Source organism: Ictalurus furcatus, chromosome 4 (assembly GCF_023375685.1).
Source record: "Ictalurus furcatus strain D&B chromosome 4, Billie_1.0, whole genome shotgun sequence".
In the NCBI taxonomy this organism is placed as follows: domain Eukaryota; kingdom Metazoa; phylum Chordata; class Actinopteri; order Siluriformes; family Ictaluridae; genus Ictalurus; species Ictalurus furcatus.
Window position 1 is genome coordinate 33,057,741 of NC_071258.1, and position 18,951 is coordinate 33,076,691.

Here is an 18,951-nt window from a genome sequence, read left to right on the forward strand (position 1 = left end):
GAGAGCTACAAGCTCTCTGTTGCCCCTTCCTGCCTTGACTTTACCCCTGGATTAGCCAAGGCCTTCCTGTATCCTAGGATTATATTCCTAAAATGCCTACATCTGCTGCCCAGCCAGTAGTGTTGCAGCCTTTCTGCCCTCTTCCATTCCTCATACCGGAACAAGAGAAATTGCACCGACTGTGTCCAGTAAGGGCTCTCTGTACTTATGTCCACCGCTCTGGCCAGTGGCGTAAGTCAGAGCAGCTGCTGGTTGGCTTGGGCAGCGACAGTAGAGGTGATGTGGTGTTGAAGCAGAGTATCTCTAATGGGATAGTGGAAGCAATCTCTATCGCTACACCTTTGGGCATATGGGCTCATTCCACTAGGGGGGTCACCTCCTCGAAGGCTTTGTCCAAAGGGGTATCCTTACAGGATGTGTATGCTGTGGTGGGATGGTCTACGCCACACACATTCATTCATTTTACAGCCTGGATATACATTCCGGCCTGGGCTCGAGTGTCTTGCAGAGACCCTCGGGCTCGGATCTTCTTGTACAGGCCTTACCCTCAGTATGAGGGAGTGGGTATTCTCGTTCCCATAGCGTTCAGCTAAGGCAACGTAAAGTGCCCCTTGAAAGGGAATGTCTGGGTTATGCATGTAACCCTGTTCCCTGAGAAGGAAACGAGACTTTGCGTAGCTTTGTCAAACTGGGGCATGCCTGTGAATTGCCTCCTCACTTCAGACATTAGAGGCTGAAAGCATGGTTCACAGGTGTTGTTTATATATCATGGGATGTGCTTAATTGCCATATCACCTGATCACCTGATATTCGCAAGATTCAGATATGGTTCACGCACGAGGGCGCTTCCCACAGCATTCAGCTAACGCAATGTCTCATTACCTTCTCATGGAACAGGATTACATGTGTAACCCAGAGGTTTTCACATAGTTTTTCAGATTATTTTTCCCCCACAAAGTTTTCTTTTTTCTTTAAATTATGTTTGTTCCCAGCTTAAGCCATAAAGAGACTCTGCGTGGGACACTCTTTTCCATAATCTGTGAAATAGAAGATATGTCAAACCACAGACTACATACATCGCATTTGTAAGTGCACTGTCAAAGTCCTATCATCATCAAAAGTAGCTGTATCCATGCAGGATAAGGGTCCGACTGTCTAACCTTGTGGTTTATTATTACTGTGTAGAAAACTGGCATAATGCGATGTTGTATATTTTTTTCAAATTCAGCAACTTTACCCTGTTCAAAAATATGGACTTGGACCATTTTATTGTAGACGTAACCTGTAATAAACCAGAGCAAAGGCAAATAAAATATTACTTCACTGTTTTATCTGGGTGTACACAAAACTGTCTAACAATTCCCAGCACAAATTATTAGCAGGTAGGTGTATCGGCTATACTAAACTGCTTAAGATATATATGTATATGTGTGTGTGTGTGTGTGTGTGTGTGTGTGTGTGTGTGTGTGTGTGCGCGCATGGCGCCCCCTAATGGATGGCATTACAATCGGGAATATTGTTGCCTTAAGTCCAGTATTCCTGGGATAGACTCTGGACCCACGAACAATATATATTCACTGATCTTTTTTATTTATTGATTGTGACTATGCACAATTTGTCAACCATCCTATACTCCCACCATCAACTGAAAAAGTACCATCACAGGACCACTGCTGGTCAGAAGTTATTTTTCATACTATTTTTAGTACAGAAATTACAGTGATATGATGTGGCATTTCAGAGGGTGTTGTGTAGAATGCAAAGTAATGAGGTAATGCATATGCATAAGTAAAGCCCACTTTTAGTATCTAGTTAATTTGGAACCTAAAAAGGCTTATATAAAAGCCTAGAGGTCAAGGTTGTTTTTGGAGAAATGAGAATGAGTTTCTTGCACACATGGTTTCTGTTCACTCAGGTTAGAGCAGCTGATCCTACATGCAGTGTACAAGGGCTGCCCAATCCTCCTCAACTCAGCAAAGATGGGGATGTTCTGATTGGTGGGATTTTTTCCATACACAGCAAATGGAACCAGCCAGGACAAACATTCACATCAGGACCTCAGAAAGGAGAATGCACAAGGTGAGGGGAAATAGGAAAATTTCTATCTAAAGTAGGTTATATCATAAACATTTTCCTAAATTATTTACATCATACAATGTACAAAATTCTTTCTGAAATTGATTATGATTTAAATAATGTTTCCCTACAGTTTGAATCTCATAGAATTTAAAACTGTACAAACAATGGTATTTGCCATTGAAGAAATCAACAACAGAACTGATATTCTTCCTGGCATCAGTTTGGGTTATAAAATCTATGATACCTGTGGATCAGTTGAAATGACCACAAGAGCCTCATTGTCCTTAGTAAATGGTGAAAAAAATAAAACTACAGTGTCCTGCTCTAAAATTGAAACAGTTCAAGCAATCATAGGAGAATCATCATCTACCCCCACTATTGCCATATCTGCTACAGTGGGACCTTTACACATACCTGTGGTAAATCACCTGTTTTCTGATATCAAATTATAAGCATACATTTCCCTGAAATGTATACATTTGCATTACATGTTATGTAGGCAATTGTTATTCTTATAAAATGAAAAGGACACAAAACCAAGTGTTATTATCTACAGTTTATATTTTAGCCATATAACTCTGTTACAGGTCAGTCACTTTGCCTCATGTGCATGCTTAAGTGACAGAAAAAAATATCCATCTTTCTTCAGAACTGTTCCCAGTGATTATTTCCAGAGCAGAGCTTTGGCAAAGCTGGTCAGATATTTTGGGTGGACCTGGATAGGGGCCCTATGCAGTAATAATGATTATGGGAATAATGGCATAAATGAATTTATCAGTGCAGCAAAAAAAGAAGGAATCTGTGTTGAGTATTCCAAGGCATTTTTGAAGACAGACCCCAGAGAAAAAATTTTGAAAATAGTTGAGATTATCAAGGCTTCAACCTCCAAAGTTATTGTAACTTTTGTCTCATACTCTGACATGGGGGTTCTTTTAAAGGAAATGGCCTTACAGAACATGACTGGGTTTCAGTGGATTGGAACTGAGTCTTGGATTTCTGATTTAAACCCAGCCAATGTTCAATGGCAGCATGTTCTAAAAGGGTCTTTGGGTTTTGCTATCCCAAAAGCTGAAATCACTGGCCTTGGGGAATTTCTGACTAAGCTTAATCCAGCTTCTGATATAGCTATTTACAAAGAGTTGTGGGAGACAGTATTTCAGTGTAAACTTTCAACACAAGAAAATGTTGAGATGAAACTATTGTGCAAGAGCAACGAAAGTCTCACACAAGTTCAAAACCTTTATACAGATGTTTCAGACTTACGAATTGCAAATAATGTTTATAAGGCTGTGTATGCTGTGGCTTATGCCCTGCATATCAGTTATGGATGCTCACAGAGGGACAGTGGACAAGGTGCTGATGTGTGTACAAACCTTGCAGATAACCAGCAACCGTGGAAGGTAATTGTAACAGGATAGACTCATGAAAGACATATTCACACTTATATTCATACTTATATTCATAACTGAAGAGTATGCAATGCTTCCTTTAGATAGTGAGTGAGTTGAAGAAAATCCGTTTCACCACTACAGCAGGAGAGGATGTATTCTTTGATGAGAATGGAGACCCAGCAGCAAGGTATGATGTGCTGAACTGGCAGAAAGGTAAAGATGGTAAAACAATGATTGTTAAAGTGGGTTTTTATGATGCCTCTCTGCAAACACACCATCAGCTGTCATTTAACAACATCAATATATCCTGGGCCCTGAACAAGGTAAACATCAATATCTATACCAACAGAATATAACAGATGTTGTATTGTATGTTTATATATACACAGTATATTATTATTACATATACACAATAAATAATGGTTTTCTGAAAATACTTAATAAATATATGCAATATGTAATGGTTTGCAGGTGCCAGTCTCTGTGTGTAGTCCAAGCTGTCCCCCGGGCACCAGGAAGGCTGTACAGAAAGGAAGGGCAATATGCTGCTTTGACTGTATACCATGCGCAGAGGGGGAAATAAGTAATATAACAGGTATAATGAATAGTGTTTTTAATAATGCCCAGAGGAACCAAAAAAATACAATGCAAAATGCACGTTATAATCTTGAATGAATTTAATAGTCAAATTGACATTCATTTTCTCTTCCTTAGATTCTATAACTTGTATCAAGTGCCCTCCTGAACTGTGGTCTAATGACAAGAAGGATACATGTGTCTTAAAGCTGGTAGAATTCCTGTCATTTCAGGAAAGAATGGGAATCATTCTTGTATCATTTTCTTTGTTAGGAGTATCTTTCACCATCATCATTACTGTAATTTTCTTTAAACACAAGGACACACCAATTGTTAGAGCAAATAATTCTGAACTGAGCTTTCTGTTACTCTTCTCTCTTACTCTGTGTTTTCTCTGTTCAATTACTTTTATTGGATGGCCATCTGATTGGTCCTGTATGCTTCGCCATACAGCGTTTGGGATCATCTTTGTCCTCTGCATCTCCTGCGTTCTTGGGAAAACGGTAGTGGTGTTAATGGCCTTCAGGGCTACACTTCCTGGCACTAATGTCATGAAATGGTTTGGGCCTCTACAGCAGAGACTCAGTGTACTTGCCTTCACTCTTGTACAGGTCATTATTTGTGTGATTTGGCTAAATGTTTCTCCTCCTTTTCCTTACAAAAATATGAATTACTACAAGGAAAAGATTATATTAGAATGTAGTTTAGGTTCAGCTATAGGTTTCTGGGCTGTGCTGGGTTATATAGGATTTTTGGCCTTTTTATGTTTTATTTTGGCTTTTCTGGCTCGAAAGCTACCTGACAATTTCAATGAAGCCAAATTCATCACATTCAGCATGCTCATATTCTGTGCAGTTTGGATCACTTTTATTCCAGCTTATGTTAGCTCTCCTGGAAAATTTACTGTAGCTGTGGAGATATTTGCCATTTTAGCCTCAAGCTTTGGTTTACTATTCTGCATATTTCTCCCAAAGTGTTATATAATCATCCTGAAACCAGAGAAGAATACTAAAAAGCAAATGATGGGTAAATGATTTAGCCAGCTAAATAGTCAGTAGTTTTGCACTGTTTAATATATGCTTTAGCTTAGCTAAAAGACTTTTAAACAAATCTTCATAGAGACCTATTATGCAAATTGTGGAAATCCAAGTGGAGGGAAACGTTTATCCAAATTTTGTAAATCCAACTACACCACCCTGGGGGAGAACCAGGGAAATACTCCCAAATAAATGCACACATAAGTTTTACCAATCGGGGGAAAGACCATGAGAGTGAAACATGAGTATGAATATAAAAAAGATGTTTTATTATGACACTTAAGGATCATTAAAAATTAACATGTAAATATAAAATCACTCTCCCATGAAGCACAATAAGGATTTTAAAATGAAGCACTTCTCCAGGCCCAGGCTTGGCGGGAAGAAGACAGGCCAGCTACAGCTCGGGAGGTCATCCAAACCCACCTCAAGTCACATCAAAATCAAACAATACCTACACCATAAGGAAGTTGTTGTGTCGGCACACTGAGCACGCTGTGAAGCACACACCACCGAATAAATGCAGCTAGCCTCCCCTGTCCCACACCAAAACCCTGTTTAACCCAAAATTACACAAACACTAAACAATAAATAAAGAAAAACAAGTTAGAGACTATGGATGTCACGAGAACTGATACTTCGGTACCAAGTCGATACCAACATTCTTAAAAGGTGACGGTACTTGTTTTTCTGGATAACTGATTCTAATGGAGGTACCAAGGTTGAAATTCTTCGGGACCTGATGGTGCAGCAAATATGCGCAAGTGTTTTAGTCGGTCCACAAGTGGGGAAGAAGAACAACAACTAAAAGCACATGGGAAAAACTACACAAGTTTACCTCTACCACGACTCATTGAGATAGCTGTGCTGCGACTTGTTGAAACTGGATATGTTTTGCATATTCCATACACTGATTATATAAAACATTAACAAATCCTGTGTCTTATTATGATCCCTGATATATATGGATTACCAAAAACTTAATAAAATCACAAAACTTGATGACTATCCTCTTCCTAGGCTGGAGTATTGTATGGATCAAGTGAGCGCAGAGAAGTATGCTGGCAAATTTGATCTATTGAAGAGTTATTGGCAGGTGCGGTTAACATCTCGTATCCGTAAAATAACCATTTTCATAACTCCCTCCGGCTTACATTCTTTGTTTTAACATATGGTGGAAGCTGGCTTTACTGTGAATTTGTCTAAATGTGATTTCGCAACAGCCACTGTTACATACTTGGGGAAGGAGGTCTTCTAGGTAGGGTGCACTCTTTAATGCCAAGTTGCTTGCAAAAAAAAGTTTTCCTACTCCATACACTAAGATGGAGCTGAAGAGGTTTATTGGAATGGCTGGCTACTACTGCAGTTTTTGCCCCAATTTTTCATCAGGGGTCTGTCCATTAACTAACTTTTTGAAAATCTCGGGTTAAGTTTGATTGGTCCCTAAGTTGTCGACAAGCCTTTGAAAACATGAAATTACTGATGTCTACCGCACCTGTTTTAGCAGCACCGCAGATTGGTCAACCATTTAAAATTCATGTTGGTGCAAGCCAAGTGGGAGCAGGAGCAATTCTTATTCAAACTCATCAGGATGGTGTTGACCATCCAGTCAGCTATTAATATTATTTTTTTTTTTTTTTGCAGAAATTGAACTCTTACCAGCTAAATTATTCTGTTATTGAGAAAGAAGCATTTGTGTTCATCTGGGCCCTTCAACATTTTTATGTTTATCTGGGGAGAGGGGCCCCAGTGGTCAATTACTCTGATCACAACCCCTAATTAAGAGATTTATTAATTCATTGTAGAGTCCAAAGTCAACAACTGATGAGCTGGGTCCTTTTCTTACAGCCTTATAATTTAATAATCAAAAATATTAAAGGGGCTGACAATGTCCTGGCTGACACCTTGTTACATGCACCTCCAGAGGAGTTACCTGGCAGGTGTATGTGGGTAGTACAACAGTCCACCTAATGTTTAAAGTTCTCAATCTAGAATTCATCCAGAACTCATGCTAAGGCAGGTTTGCCATCTCTTCGTTTTAGTTTTGGTTATTATTTATTTTGACCTTGTACATTCACACACTTGCTGGTACTACACTTTCATGTAATGTTCATACATTTGCATCCATGACTGATTCTATTATCCCAGTTTTTTGTGTTAATAAATAGTTACTGCTTCAGTAATAGTATGCAGATTTCTGAAAACTGAATTCAGTTCTGAAGCAGGTGGTCCAGGCTATTAATTACAAAGATAGATGTTGAACTGCTATGGCACTACTGCCTGTCACACCTCCTCCAGTGCCCACAGGATTACTGCCCTTCCTTCAGCCTTGCCAACATGCAACCAAAACCATACAGGCCTCCCAAGTGACTAAGGCTGTAGCAAGCCACGCTGGCGCCATTAATGCATTCTCAGTGGCACTGGCTCCATATGGCATATATCAGCTGCAGGATCATCAGCATGTCTTCCTGCCACCCCCTGCACCTAGACCTTGGGTTACTACCCCAACACTTTTCCTTTCCCCTCACCCAGAACCAAAAGCTGATGTTATCTGCCTCTTCAGCCAGGTCTTTCAGGGCATTCTGCTGGTTTGCTCCAGTTACTCCCATATCCCTCAGGAGGTGAACAGCTAGGGTCGTGAGGGAGGAACAAGGCTTGGAAGGTCACACCATTAGACTCTGGCATGAGCAGATTTTGGGAGGCTTTGCCATCGGCCTCATACAGGAGCATGAATTGGGAGGGCATCCCATTGGCCTCAGGCATGAGCAGAGTATGGCCGGCCGTGTCATTGGCTTCAGACGTGAGCAGAGCTTGGTGGGCCATCCCATCGTCCTCAGGCGTGAGCAGAGCTTAGTTGGATACGTCATCAGCCTCAGGTGTGAGCAGAGCTTGGTTGGCCACGTAATCAGCCTCAGGCATGATCAGAGTTAGGTTAGCCATGTCATCAGCCTCAGGCATGAGCTGAGCTTGGTTGGCCATGTCATTGGCCTCAGACGTGAGCACAGCTTGGTTGGCTGTGTTGTCGGCCTCTGACTGGAACATGTCTTGGTGGGCTGTCTCATTGGCCTCAGATTGGAACATGGTTTCCTGGAAACCCAGGTCAACAGTAATAATATTGGTGTATACACCAATATTACTTAAGCATATTCTGAAGCATGGAAAGGCTTTCCCCTCCCCCCCCTAAGGCAAAATACACCCCCATTCTCAAATATGTGAAGATCTCAGTAAAAACTGTAAAAGTGTGTCTAGAGGGAGCAGAGGGATCTGCATAAACTGTGTTCTGGAGCACATCAACAAGTGTGTTGACACAGTCACTACATGTAAGAGAATTAAAACTTTCACTAATCTGAAGCCGTGTATGAACAAAGAAATCTGCATCTAACTGAAGGCATGAGATGCTGCTTTCAGGTCTGGAGACCAGGAAGCCTACAGCTCAATCAGGGCCAACCTTACAAGGGGAATCATGAAAGCCAAATCAGAGAAATTGAGGACAACTCAACACATGTGGCAGGGCATCCAAACACTCACTGACTACAATCAGATCAACACTCCCCCCTACATCAATGATGCCTCCCTCCCTGAACAGCTCAACATCTTCTGTGCTCAATTTGATCAGGGAAACACAGAACACAAAACCATCAAGTCGAGCTTCCATCCAGTGACCTGTGACCTGCTGCTCAGGTCACTGGACCTGAGTGTGATCACGAGCACCAGTGATGTGTGCTCTACCCTGAGCAGAGTGAACACATACAAAGCTACGGGTGCAGATAACACTCCAGGCCATGCGCTCAAAGCCTGTGCAGAACAACGGGCTGAGGTCTTCTTGGACTTTTTCAACCCATCCCTAGCCCAAGCCGTGGTTCTGACCTACTTCAAAACAGCAACAATTGTGCTAGTGCTGAAAAATGCCATGGCCACAACATGCAACAACCTCTGTCTTGTGTCCGTCACACCCATTATCATGCAGTATTTTTGAGAGACATATCCTTTGCTATCTGCAGTGCTGCCTGCTCTCAACACTGGACCTGTAATAGTTTGCCGACTGCCCCAACAGTTCAACAGAGGATACCCTCACCTTGGCACTCAACTCTACCCTGGACAATAGCAACTTCTACATTAGGCTATTTATTAGGTTAATGTACTAGATGCTATTAAGCTATTTGTTCACAGTTCAGCTTTACCTTTAACACTGTTAACCTTTCCAAATTGTTCATTTTCCAAAGTTTACTGACCTTGGCATCAGAACCTCCCTCTGTAACTGGACCCTGGACTTACTCAATAACACTTACTCACAGACTGCAGGTCTGCAGACTGTTAGGTTTGACAAACACATTGTCCTCCATCCTAGTATTTAGCACTGGCATCCCACAAGGCTGTGTGCTTAGCCTCTCCTCTAATCTCTGTCCAGCCATGACCAGTGGTAATCCCGATTAGCGGATTTTGAGATGGTCTACATAGTGGCATTAGGAGCATTTCAATATAAATTAAACTATATTAAAAACATATTCCTAAATTATTCGCATCATAAATTTTACAAAACATACTCCAATTTATGTTGTGATTTATATTCTTTTGTCTACAGTTTGAACCTCAGATAATTTCAAAATACACAAACAATGGTATTTGCAATTGAGGAAATCAACAACAGAACCGGTATTCTTCCTGGCATCAATTTGTGTTATAAAATCTATGATACATTTAGATCAGATGAAATGACCACAAGAGCCTCCTTGTCCTTAATCAGTGGCCATGGAGAAACAAATTCAGTGGCCTACTTAAAACCTGAAAAAGTTTAAGCAATAATAGGGTAAACATCATCTAACCCCACTATTGACAAATCTGCAACAGTGGGACCTTTGCACATTCCTGTGGTAATTCTTTTCTAAAATCAAATTATAAACACGCAAATTTGTGTTGATTCTCGTGAAATGAAAAGTGTTACTATATATATATATATATATATATATATATATATATATATATATATATTTATTTATTTACACTTGGGGTTCAGTGTCTTGCCCAAGGACACTTCAGCATGTGGAGTCACATGGGCCGGGAATGGAACCGCCAACTTTAGGATTAGGGGAAAACCTGCTCTGCCGCCTGAGCCACAGCCGCCCACAGTAGCACCTTATTGGCCAGCTCGAATATGGTTCTCAGAGACTATCCCTGCTAGACAGCACTCCATCTGAGATTCTCAAACCAGAGGGCTGATTTATCACCCACGGCCGGAACTATGGAAACTGTGGATCTGGCCCCTGAGGGCCACCAGCTCATAGATTCTGGTCTCACTGAGTTGTAGAGGTTGTAGAGACCATGTAGAATGCTAGAACACCATCCACAATGAAATTGTATGTGCTCAAGTGGCAACTTTTTGTCTTGTGGTATGAGGAACGTCAGCTAAACCCAGTGAACTGCACAATAGCTACAGTCCTGAAGTTCTTAGACGGACATTTCTCAGTGGAGTTGGCTCTTCCTATAATCAGGGTCTAAGTGGCCACCATTTCGGCCAGCCACGCCCCTACTGATGGAGCCTCTGTAGTACAACATCCTCTAACTTTGAGGGTTATGCGTGGTGTCAGGCAGCTGAGGCACATCTGCAGACCACGCATACCTTCCTGGGACCTTTATGTGGTCCTGGATGGTCTGTCAGGTGCTGCATTTGAGCCCTTGGACTTGACCTCTGAAAGGCTTCTGACTCTAAAGGTAGCTCTTCTGCTGGCCCTGACATCTCTCAAGCGAGAAGAAGAGCTACAAGCTCTCTGTTGCCCATTCCTGCCTTGACTTCACCCCTGGATTAGCCAAGGCCTTCCTGTATCCTAGCCTGGATTATATTCCTAAAGTGCCTACATCTGCTGCCCAGCCAGTAGTGTTGCAGGCTTTCTGCTCTCCTCCGTTCCTCATACCGGAACAAGAAAAATTGCACCGACTGTGCCCAGTGAAGGTTCTCTGTACTTATGTCTACTGCTCTGGCCAGTGGCGTAAGTCAGAGCAGCTGCTGGTCAGCTTGGCCAGCGACAGTAGAGGTGATGCTGTTTCGAAGCAGCGCATCTCTAATGAGATAGTGGAAGCAATCTCTAATGCTTATGAGGCACGTGGTCTCGCTATGCCTCTGGCTCATGCTCATACTGGCATAAGGGCTCATTCCACTAGGGAGGTCACCTCCTCGAAGGCTTTGTCCAAAGGGGTATCCTTACAGTATGTGTCTGCTGCCACATGGTGGTCTACACCGCACACATTCATTCGATTTTACAGCCTGGATATACATTCTGGCCTGTGCCACTGAGTGTCTTGTACAGGCTGTACCCTCAGTATGATGGGTATTCTCATTCCCACTGCATTCAGCTAATGCAACGTGAAGTTCCCATGGTTCACAGGTGTTGTTTATATATCATGCAACGTGCTTAATTGCCACATCTCCTGATTATGGCAGGCCTATAAATAGGCATGATGTTACACAAGCTTCATATACTGGTCATGCACGAGGGTGCTTCCCACAGCGATCAGCTAACACAATGTCTTGTTCCCTTCTCAGGGAACAGGGTTACATGCGTAACCCAGATGTTTTCACATAGCTTTTCACAATACCCCCCCACACAATTTTTTTTTCTTTAAAGTATGTTTGTTTCCCACCTTAATCCATAAAGAGGCTCTGCTTGGGCCACGCTTTTCCATAATCTGTGAAATAGAAGATATGTCAAACCACACACTACATACGTCACATTTGTAAATGCACTGTCAAAGTTCAATCATCATCAAAAGTAGCTGTACCCATGCAGGATAAGGGGCCGACTTTCTAACCTTTTGGTTTAACATTACTGTGTAGAAAACTGGCAGAATGCAATGTATATTTTTTTCAAATTCAGCAACTTTACCCTGTCCAAAAATATGGATGTGCCCCAAAATCAGACTTTGCACCATTTTATTGTAGATGTAACCTGTAATAAACCAGAGCAAAGGCAAATAAAATATTACTTCACTGTTTTTCTGTGTGTGAGCACACAACTATCTAAAAACAATTCCCAGCCCAAAATATTGGCAGGTAGGTGTATTGGCTATGCCAAATTGCATTAGGTGTGTGTGTGTGTGTGTGTGTGTGTGTGTGTGTGTGTGTGTGTGTGTGCATGCATACATGCGCACATGGTGCCCCCTAATGGATGGTATTCTTATTGGGCATATTTTTGCCTTAAATTCAGTATTCCCTCAGATAGACTCTGGACCTACCAACAATATATATTCACTGATCTTTTTTATTTATTGCCTGTGGCTATGCACAATTTGTCAACCATCCTATACTCCCTCCATCAACTGAAAAAGCACCTTCACAGGACCACTGCTGGTCAGAGGTTATTTTTCATACTATTTTTAGTACAGAAATTACACTGATATGATGTGGCATTTCAGTGGGTGTTATGCAGAATGCAAAGTAATGAGGTAGTGCATATGCATAAGTAAAGCCCACTTTTAGTACCTAGTTAATTTGGGACCTAAAAAGGCTTCTATAAAAGCCTATAGGTCAAGGTTGTTTTTGAAGAATGAGAATGAGTTTCTTGCGCACATGGTTTCTATTCACTCAGGTTAGAGCAGCTGATCCTCCATGCAGTGTACAAGGGCTGCCCAATCCTCCTCAACTCAGCAAAGATGGGGATGTACTGATTGGTGGGATCTTTTCCATCCACAGCAAATGGAACCAGCCAGGACAAACATTCACATCAGGACCACAGCAAGGAGAATGCACAAGGTGAGGGGCAATTTCTATATAAAGTAGGTTATATCATAAACATTTTCCTAAATTATTTACATCATACAATGTAAAAAATTCTTTCTGAAATTGATTATGATTTAAATCCTTTTTTCCTTCAGTTTGAATCTCAGAGAACTGAAAAATATACAAACAATGGTATTTTCCATTGAGGAAATCAACAGCAGAACCGATATTCTTCCTGGCATCAACTTGGGTTATAAAATCTATGATACCTGTGGATCAGTTGAAATGACCACAAGAGCCTCATTGTCCTTAGTAAATGGTGAAAAAAATAAAACTACAGTGTCCTGCTCTAAAACTGAAACAGTTCAAGCAATCATAGGAGAATCATCATCTACCCCCACTATTGCTATATCTGCTACAGTGGGACCTTTACACATACCTGTGGTAAATCACCTGTCTTCTGATATCAAAGTATAAAAATGCATTTCCCTGAAATGTATACATTTGCATTACATGTTATGTAGGCTGTTGTTATTCTCATGAAATCAAAAGGACATAAATCCAAGAGTTATTATCTATAGTTTATATTTTAACCATATAACTCTATTACAGGTCAGTCACGCTGCATCATGTGCATGCTTAAGTGACAAAAAAAACCATCCATCTTTCTTCAGAACTGTTCCCAGTGATTATTTCCAGAGCAGAGCGTTGGCAAAGCTCGTCAAATATTTTGGATGGACATGGGTAGGGGGCCTATACAGTAATAATGTTTATGGGATGAATGGCATAAATGAATTTATCAATTCAGCAAAAAAAGAGGGAATCTGTGTTGAGTATTCCAATGCAATCTTAAGGACAGACTCCAGAGAAAAAATTCTGAAAGTAGTTGAGATTATCAAGGCTTCAACCTCCAAAGTTATTGTAGCTTTTGTCTCATACTCTGACATGGGGGTTCTTTTAAAGGAAATGGCCTTACAGAACATGACAGGGTTTCAGTGGATTGGAAGTGAGTCTTGGATTTCTGATTTAAACCCTGCCAATGTTCAATGGCAGCATGTTCTAAAAGGGTCTTTGGGTTTTGCTATCCCAAAAGCTGAAATCACTGGCCTTGGGGAATTTCTGACTAAGCTTAATCCAGCTTCTGATATAGCTATTTACAAAGAGTTGTGGGAGACAGTATTTCAGTGTAAACTTTCAACACAAGAAAATGTTGAGATGAAACAATTGTGCAAGAGCAACGAAAGTCTCACTCAAGTTCAAAACCTTTATACAGATGTTTCAGACTTACGACTTGCAAATAATGTTTATAAGGCTGTTTATGCTGTGGCTTATGCCCTTCATAGCAGTTATGGATGTTCAAAGAGGGACAGTGGACAAGGTGCTGATGTGTGTACAAACCTTGCAGATAACCAGCAACCATGGAAGGTAAGTGTAACAAAATAGACTCGTGAAAATAATATTCACACTTATTTTCGTACCTTCTAAAAAGTAATTCAGGGGACCTATTACCACAACTTTATTAAATGTGTGGTTGCAAGATAAAAATTCAAATTTATTGATTTAATTAAATATTATTAAGTTACAAACATTATTTTGAAGAGCTGTGTTGACATAATAATGTTGATAATTATATTAACTTAATATTGTCTGTAATTTAAACTGAAATTTCTGCATTAATTGATTTAAAACAAAATTGAAGTTGTAGTAGCTTAATGAAATTGGCTTCATAACATGATTTCAAGTCCCCTTCCCTACAAATTTAACATGCCTGGACAAATTCAGACAGTTAAGACTGTTAGAGGACCTGTGGACTGAATAAATAGTATACAAAGGACATTTCAAGATTAGTCTCATTTCATTTACGAATAAATTCTGCTATAAAGCAATGAATTTGGGCATATTCTCAATTGTGATATGACCAATAGTGGACTCATGTATAAGTTAGGCTACACCTGCTAATACAGTTGATGGACTATGTTGTACTATTGCATTTGGCTAATGCTCATCATATTTAGCAGTGTAATTTGAATATCTAGCCTTTAGTTTATCATACCAGTGGATAAGAATGATAGTTTCATTTGACAAATCTGCTCATCTAGAGAGGGCTTTTCATTTGCATTTACATTTAACATTTATTCACTTAGCAGACACTTTTATCCAAAGTGAATTATGACACATTTTATCCAAAGCGAATTATGACACATTTGACACATTTTTTAAAAAAAAATCTGTCATTCACATAGATAGCCTTCTACCTCCATTGTAGTCAATTTGCTCTTTGACCAAAATTGCAGCCTTTGGACTGTGGTTAGTTCTATGAGAGGGATCAAAGTAGTAGACGCAGAGTGTTTCTCTTTTGTCTATATTGCTCATTTCATTCAGTGCTTTTATGTCTATAAAACCTGCAGAGATGTTAGCTATGATATTTGTCTTGTAAATTACACCGGACTTTAGTTACTATTGTTTGACAACTTAAAGTTAGTAATTTTTCCTGATTTAAAAAACTGCAGTCTACTGGACAAAATGTAATTGGAGCAGCTTAATTTTTTTTTAAATGACTGTCAACTTAAAAACTTGTGTTCATAATTATGGTAATTAGGTACATAACACTCAAATTCCTTTTAAATAATGTGTAAAAAAAAAAAAAAAAAAAACTAGTTTGAACAACTTATTTTTTTAAGAGTAATGAACTTAAAAGCTTGTGTTTATTAAACAAATTATTAATTAAATGTTAATTGAAAATACATTTGATTGCAGAGGAAAATGTAATTTAACTCAATGTAGTTTGTTGGTTGAACTTAATTTCATTACAAGTTATCATAACTCAAAAAGATTGATAAAATGTTGCATTATATATTTATTTATTTATTGTTGAACCTAGACATTTATTTTTAGAGTGTCCTTATATTCTTAACTGAAGAGTATGCAATGCTTCCTTTAGATAATGAATGAGTTGAAGAAAATCCATTTCACCACTACAGCAGGAGAGCATGTATTCTTTGATGAGAATGGAGACCCAGCAGCGAGGTATGATGTGCTGAACTGGCAGCAAGGTAAAGATGGTAAAACAATGATTGTTAAAGTGGGGTTTTATGATGCCTCTCTGCAAACACACCGTCAGCTGTCATTTAACAACATCAATATATCCTGGGCCCAAAACAAGGTAAACATCAATATCAATACTAACAGAATATGTTCATACAGATGTTGTATTGTATGTTTATATATACAGTATATTATTATTACATATATACAATAAATAATGGTTATCAGAAAATACTTATTAAATATATCCAATATGTAATGGTTTGCAGGTGCCAGTCTCTGTGTGTAGTCCGAGCTGTCCCCCGGGCACCAGGAAGGCTGTGCAGAAAGGAAGGGCAATCTGCTGCTTTGACTGTATACCATGCGCAGAGGGGGAAATAAGTAACATAACAGGTATAATGAATAGTGTTTTTAATAATGCACAGAGGAACCAAAAAATACAATGAAAAATGCACATTATAATCTTGAATGAATTTAATAGTCAAATTGACATTCATTTTCTCTTCTTTAGATTCTATAACTTGTATCAAGTGCCCTCCTGAACTGTGGTCTAATGACAAGAAGGATACCTGTGTCTTAAAGCTGGTGGAATTCCTGTCATTTGAGGAAAGAATGGGAATCATTCTTGTATCATTTTCTTTGTTAGGAGTATCTTTCACCATCATCATTGCTGTAATTTTCTTTAAACACAAGGACACACCAATTGTTAGAGCAAATAATTCTGAACTGAGCTTTCTGTTACTCTTCTCTCTTACTCTGTGTTTTCTCTGTTCACTTACTTTTATTGGATGGCCATCTGATTGGTCCTGTATGCTTCGCCATACAGCGTTTGGGATCATCTTCGTCCTCTGCATCTCCTGTGTTCTTGGGAAAACGGTAGTGGTGTTAATGGCCTTCAGGGCTACACTTCCTGGCACTAATGTCATGAAATGGTTTGGGCCTCTACAGCAGAGACTCAGTGTACTTGCCTTCACTCTTGTACAGGTCATTATTTGTGTGATTTGGCTAAATGTTTCTCCTCCTTTTCCTTACAAAAATATGAATTACTACAAGGAAAAGATTATATTAGAATGTAGTTTAGGTTCAGCTATAGGATTCTGGGCTGTGCTGGGTTATATAGGATTTTTGGCCTTTTTATGTTTTATTTTGGCTTTTCTGGCTCGAAAACTACCTGACAATTTCAATGAAGCAAAATTCATCACATTTAGTATGCTCATATTCTGTGCAGTTTGGATCACTTTTATTCCAGCTTATGTCAGCTCTCCTGGAAAATTTACTGTAGCTGTGGAGATATTTGCCATTTTAGCATCAAGCTTTGGTTTACTATTCTGCATATTTCTCCCAAAGTGTTATATAATCATCCTGAAACCAGAGAAGAATACTAAAAAGCAAATGATGGGTAAATGATTTAGCCAGCTAAATAGTCAGTAGTTTTGCACTGTTTAATATATGTTTTAGTTTAGCTAAAAGACTTTTAAACAAATCGTCATAGAGACCTATTATTCAATTAATACAACAAATAAAGTTAAAATAATGCTTTATCTTTTGAATTTATTCTCCATTGATTGCCCATTCAAAAAATGTTTAATTATTACATACGTACAATAGTTTACATACAAAATGTGGAATTGGTCTTGTCACATATCCTGCTCTGAGAGTGTTAGGTAAAGCTAAACATTTCACAATGATACAATGCCTAAAACAAATGTATAATTAGTCCCTTTAAAAAAAATCATGTAAAATTGTGAAACTGCGCTGTTGTCAGCCCAAGTTGATTAGCCTGCAAGAAATAAACTTGCAAAAGAAATATTGCTTTCCAGCTTGGCCTTTTGGTATCCTTGGTCAACTGAAAAAAGATATTGTACTGTATGGGCAAATAAAAGAGAAATATGTAAATATAGAAACATGATTTTCTTAAGATTTAATTAAATGTTTTTAAGTTTAATTTTTTCCATGTGGTTCCTCAGAAGGAGATATGGGACTTATAGACAACCTTAACAACTTGTAGACAACATCAAAACATGGATTCTCTGCATAATAGATTTAAATGCACGTGATCCCACAACTGGGCATGTCATCACTAAACATTTAGCATATACAATACCCTTCATTGTTGTAACATTCTACAGAAAGACTCATTAATTGTCATTTATTCAATTTTATTGTCAATGTATTGTGAAAAATTTGCACAACATCTCGTTTGATGATTAGAAACATTTGCATTATGAATGAAAAGCTCACGTTGTATTCCAATGTATTGTATTCCTATTCCAATAGGGGGGTCGCCTCCTCAAAGGCTTTGTCCAAAGGGGTATCCTTACAGGATGTGTGTGCTGTGGCGGGATGGACTACGCTGTACGCATTCAATCGATTTTACAGTCTGGACATACATTCCGGCCTGGGCTCGAGTGTCTTGTAGTGACCCTCGGGCTCGGATCTTTTTGTACAGGCCGTACCTTCAGTATGAGGGAGTGGCTATTCTCGTTCCCACAGAGTTCAGTTAAGGCAACGTGAAGTTCCCTTTGAAATGGAACGTCTGTTCCCTGAGAAGGACACGAGACGTTGCGTAGCTTTGTCATACTGGGGCATGCTTGTGAATTGCGTCTTTGCTTCAGATATTAGAGGCTGACAGCGTGATTCACAGGTATAATTTATATATCACACAACATGCTTAATTGGCATGTCACCTGATCATGGCAGGCCTATAAATAGGCATGATGTTACACAAGCTTCAGATACCGGTCATACACAAGGGTGCTTCCCACAGTGTTCAGCTAACGCAATGTCTCATTCCCTTCTCATGGAACAGGATTACATGCGTAACCCAGAGGTTTTCACATAGCTTTTCAGAATCACCCCCATGACCCAAAAAAAAAAGTGTTATTTTTTCTTTAAATTCTGTTTGTTCCCATCTTAAGCCATAAAGAGGCTCTGCTTGGGCCACTCATTCATAATCTGTGAAATAGAAGATATGTCAAACCACACACTACATACATCACATTTGTGAGTGCACTGTCAAAGTCCTATCATCATCAAAAGTAGCCGTACCCATGCAGGATAAAGGGACGATTTTCTAACCTTGTGGTTTAACATTACTGTGTACAAAACTGGC

At 39.5% G+C, this 18,951-nt stretch overlaps 3 protein-coding genes across 3 annotated transcripts; all 3 read left to right on the forward strand.

Annotated features, from left to right (window-relative positions):
• Window positions 1-2,228: 2,228 nt before the first annotated feature.
• LOC128607061 (extracellular calcium-sensing receptor-like) lies at window positions 2,229-5,972 on the forward strand. Its single transcript, XM_053623681.1, has 5 exons — window positions 2,229-2,498; window positions 2,667-3,479; window positions 3,572-3,792; window positions 3,935-4,065; window positions 4,185-5,972. Exons 1-5 carry the CDS (start codon window positions 2,244-2,246, stop codon window positions 5,078-5,080), a joined length of 2,316 nt encoding a protein of 771 aa, XP_053479656.1. The 5' UTR covers window positions 2,229-2,243; the 3' UTR covers window positions 5,081-5,972.
• Window positions 5,973-12,613: 6,641 nt separating this feature from the next.
• LOC128607062 (extracellular calcium-sensing receptor-like) lies at window positions 12,614-14,263 on the forward strand. Its single transcript, XM_053623682.1, has 3 exons — window positions 12,614-12,827; window positions 12,950-13,238; window positions 13,407-14,263. The coding sequence occupies exons 1-3, from the start codon at window positions 12,622-12,624 to the stop codon at window positions 14,235-14,237; spliced, it is 1,326 nt and encodes a 441-aa protein (XP_053479657.1). The 5' UTR covers window positions 12,614-12,621; the 3' UTR covers window positions 14,238-14,263.
• A 1,184-nt stretch (window positions 14,264-15,447) lies between these two features.
• LOC128607063 (extracellular calcium-sensing receptor-like) lies at window positions 15,448-17,384 on the forward strand. The gene is made up of 3 exons (XM_053623683.1): window positions 15,448-15,945; window positions 16,109-16,232; window positions 16,351-17,384. Exons 1-3 carry the CDS (start codon window positions 15,739-15,741, stop codon window positions 17,244-17,246), a joined length of 1,227 nt encoding a protein of 408 aa, XP_053479658.1. The 5' UTR covers window positions 15,448-15,738; the 3' UTR covers window positions 17,247-17,384.
• The last annotated feature ends 1,567 nt before the right edge of the window (window positions 17,385-18,951 follow it).

Coding starts and splice junctions, on each gene's coding strand:
- LOC128607061 (XM_053623681.1), top strand. CDS start 2,244: ATGGTATTTGCCATTGAAGAAATCAACAACAGAACTGATATTCTTCCT. Junction 2,499..2,666: donor GACCTTTACACATACCTGTG/GTAAATCACCTG, acceptor ACTCTGTTACAG/GTCAGTCACTTTGCCTCATG. Junction 3,480..3,571: donor ATAACCAGCAACCGTGGAAG/GTAATTGTAACA, acceptor TGCTTCCTTTAG/ATAGTGAGTGAGTTGAAGAA.
- LOC128607062 (XM_053623682.1), top strand. CDS start 12,622: ATGAGAATGAGTTTCTTGCGCACATGGTTTCTATTCACTCAGGTTAGA. Junction 12,828..12,949: donor CAGCAAGGAGAATGCACAAG/GTGAGGGGCAAT, acceptor TTTTTCCTTCAG/TTTGAATCTCAGAGAACTGA. Junction 13,239..13,406: donor GACCTTTACACATACCTGTG/GTAAATCACCTG, acceptor ACTCTATTACAG/GTCAGTCACGCTGCATCATG.
- LOC128607063 (XM_053623683.1), top strand. CDS start 15,739: ATGAATGAGTTGAAGAAAATCCATTTCACCACTACAGCAGGAGAGCAT. Junction 15,946..16,108: donor ACAACATCAATATATCCTGG/GCCCAAAACAAG, acceptor AATGGTTTGCAG/GTGCCAGTCTCTGTGTGTAG. Junction 16,233..16,350: donor GGAAATAAGTAACATAACAG/GTATAATGAATA, acceptor TCTCTTCTTTAG/ATTCTATAACTTGTATCAAG.